The sequence below is a fragment of the Mesitornis unicolor genome, unplaced genomic scaffold (assembly GCF_000695765.1).
Source record: "Mesitornis unicolor isolate BGI_N332 unplaced genomic scaffold, ASM69576v1 scaffold4056, whole genome shotgun sequence".
In the NCBI taxonomy this organism is placed as follows: Eukaryota; Metazoa; Chordata; class Aves; order Mesitornithiformes; family Mesitornithidae; genus Mesitornis; species Mesitornis unicolor.
This window is the reverse complement of record NW_010190083.1, coordinates 12,474-13,696: the sequence shown is the minus strand read 5'-3', so window position 1 is coordinate 13,696 and position 1,223 is coordinate 12,474. Positions and strand designations below refer to the sequence as shown.

The 1,223-nt window shown below is 53.1% G+C and overlaps 1 protein-coding gene across 1 annotated transcript in view; it reads left to right on the top strand.

Annotated features, from left to right (window-relative positions):
- AGMAT (agmatine ureohydrolase (agmatinase)) overlaps positions 1–957 on the top strand; it is a 2,857-nt gene extending 1,900 nt beyond the window's left edge. The window contains exons 6-8 of the mRNA XM_010186271.1: positions 242–421; positions 693–777; positions 884–957. Of these exons, the coding sequence (XP_010184573.1) occupies positions 242–421; positions 693–777; positions 884–957 (339 nt within the window). The remainder of the gene's footprint in view (positions 1–241; positions 422–692; positions 778–883) is intronic.
- Positions 958–1,223: the final 266 nt, after the last annotated feature.

Here is a 1,223-nt window from a genome sequence, read left to right as displayed (position 1 = left end):
AAAGAAACATCTCCTCTGCATCTTGTCCCATGCCTGCAGCTTAGCCCGCAGGATAAGCACTCCTGCCTCACTGAGCCATTAGCTGAGTGGAAAATAAGAAAGTGGGAGTGTGCGGAGGGTGCTTTGAGGTGCACCTTTGTAGCTCGGCCCTGGGATGAGAATTTATCCTGGCAGAAATCCCTGTTGGGGCAGTGGATGCTCTACTTCGCCTGCCTTTCCCTGAGTCTCCGTGTGCCCGCAGGGTTTCCGTGTGGTCCTGGTTGAAGAGTGCTGGGGGAAGTCCCTGGTGCCACTGATGGGCGAGGTGAGGAAGCAGATGGGGGACAAGCCGGTGTACATCACTTTCGATATCGATGGAGTAGACCCTGCGTACGCTCCAGGCACCGGCACGCCGGAGATAGCCGGGCTCACGCCTGCGCAGGTAAGGGGGACACCACTTCGTTTCCCTGTGGGAAAGGGATGTTTTTGCTCCCTTTAAAGGTGGTCATGCTGCTAGTGCAGCAAAACAAAGGGTTAGGGAGGCCAGGGAGCATTTCGTGTGGTGATGAGGAAAGGAAATGTTGAACCGATCTGATTTGGTCTGTATCGATTGGGTTTCCGTGGCTGCACAAGTGGGAAGCAGAGTCCCAACCAGGTCTGCTAGGTCATGTGTGTTTCTTGATCCCAAGTCTGGTTTTGTTTTTTTTCCTTAGGCTTTGGAGATTATTCGTGGCTGCAAAGGACTGAACATCGTGGGATGTGACCTTGTAGAAGTTGCACCGATGTATGATGTCTCTGGTGAGTCGAGAGAAGACGTGTGCCTGGCAGAGGGGCTGACCGCCGTGGGTGGAAGTGATTGGGCATTCATGACTTGCTTTTTTTTCCCTTTTTTGTCTTTTCTCAGGTAACACAGCCCTCCTGGGGGCAAACCTGCTCTTCGAGATGCTGTGCGTTCTCCCCAGAGTGAAGACAACGTGAGGGCAGCTCCCACCTACCCCAGGGGCATCGCAGCTCTGACCTCAGCCAAAGCTTTCCCTGTCCTGTTCCCCTTGACCGGTTGCAGCAAACGCGGGCTTTGCAGTAAGGAATAAATGCCATTTACCACCAGCAAAGGTAGTTTAAAGCTGATAAACTGCAGGTAGCAGATGGATTTGGACAGCCCATTTAAGTGGTGGCTGTAGCTTTTCAGTTTGCTTGGGAAAGGAGAAGGTGAGGCTGATGGCGCTTTGCCTCTGCTTTCACAG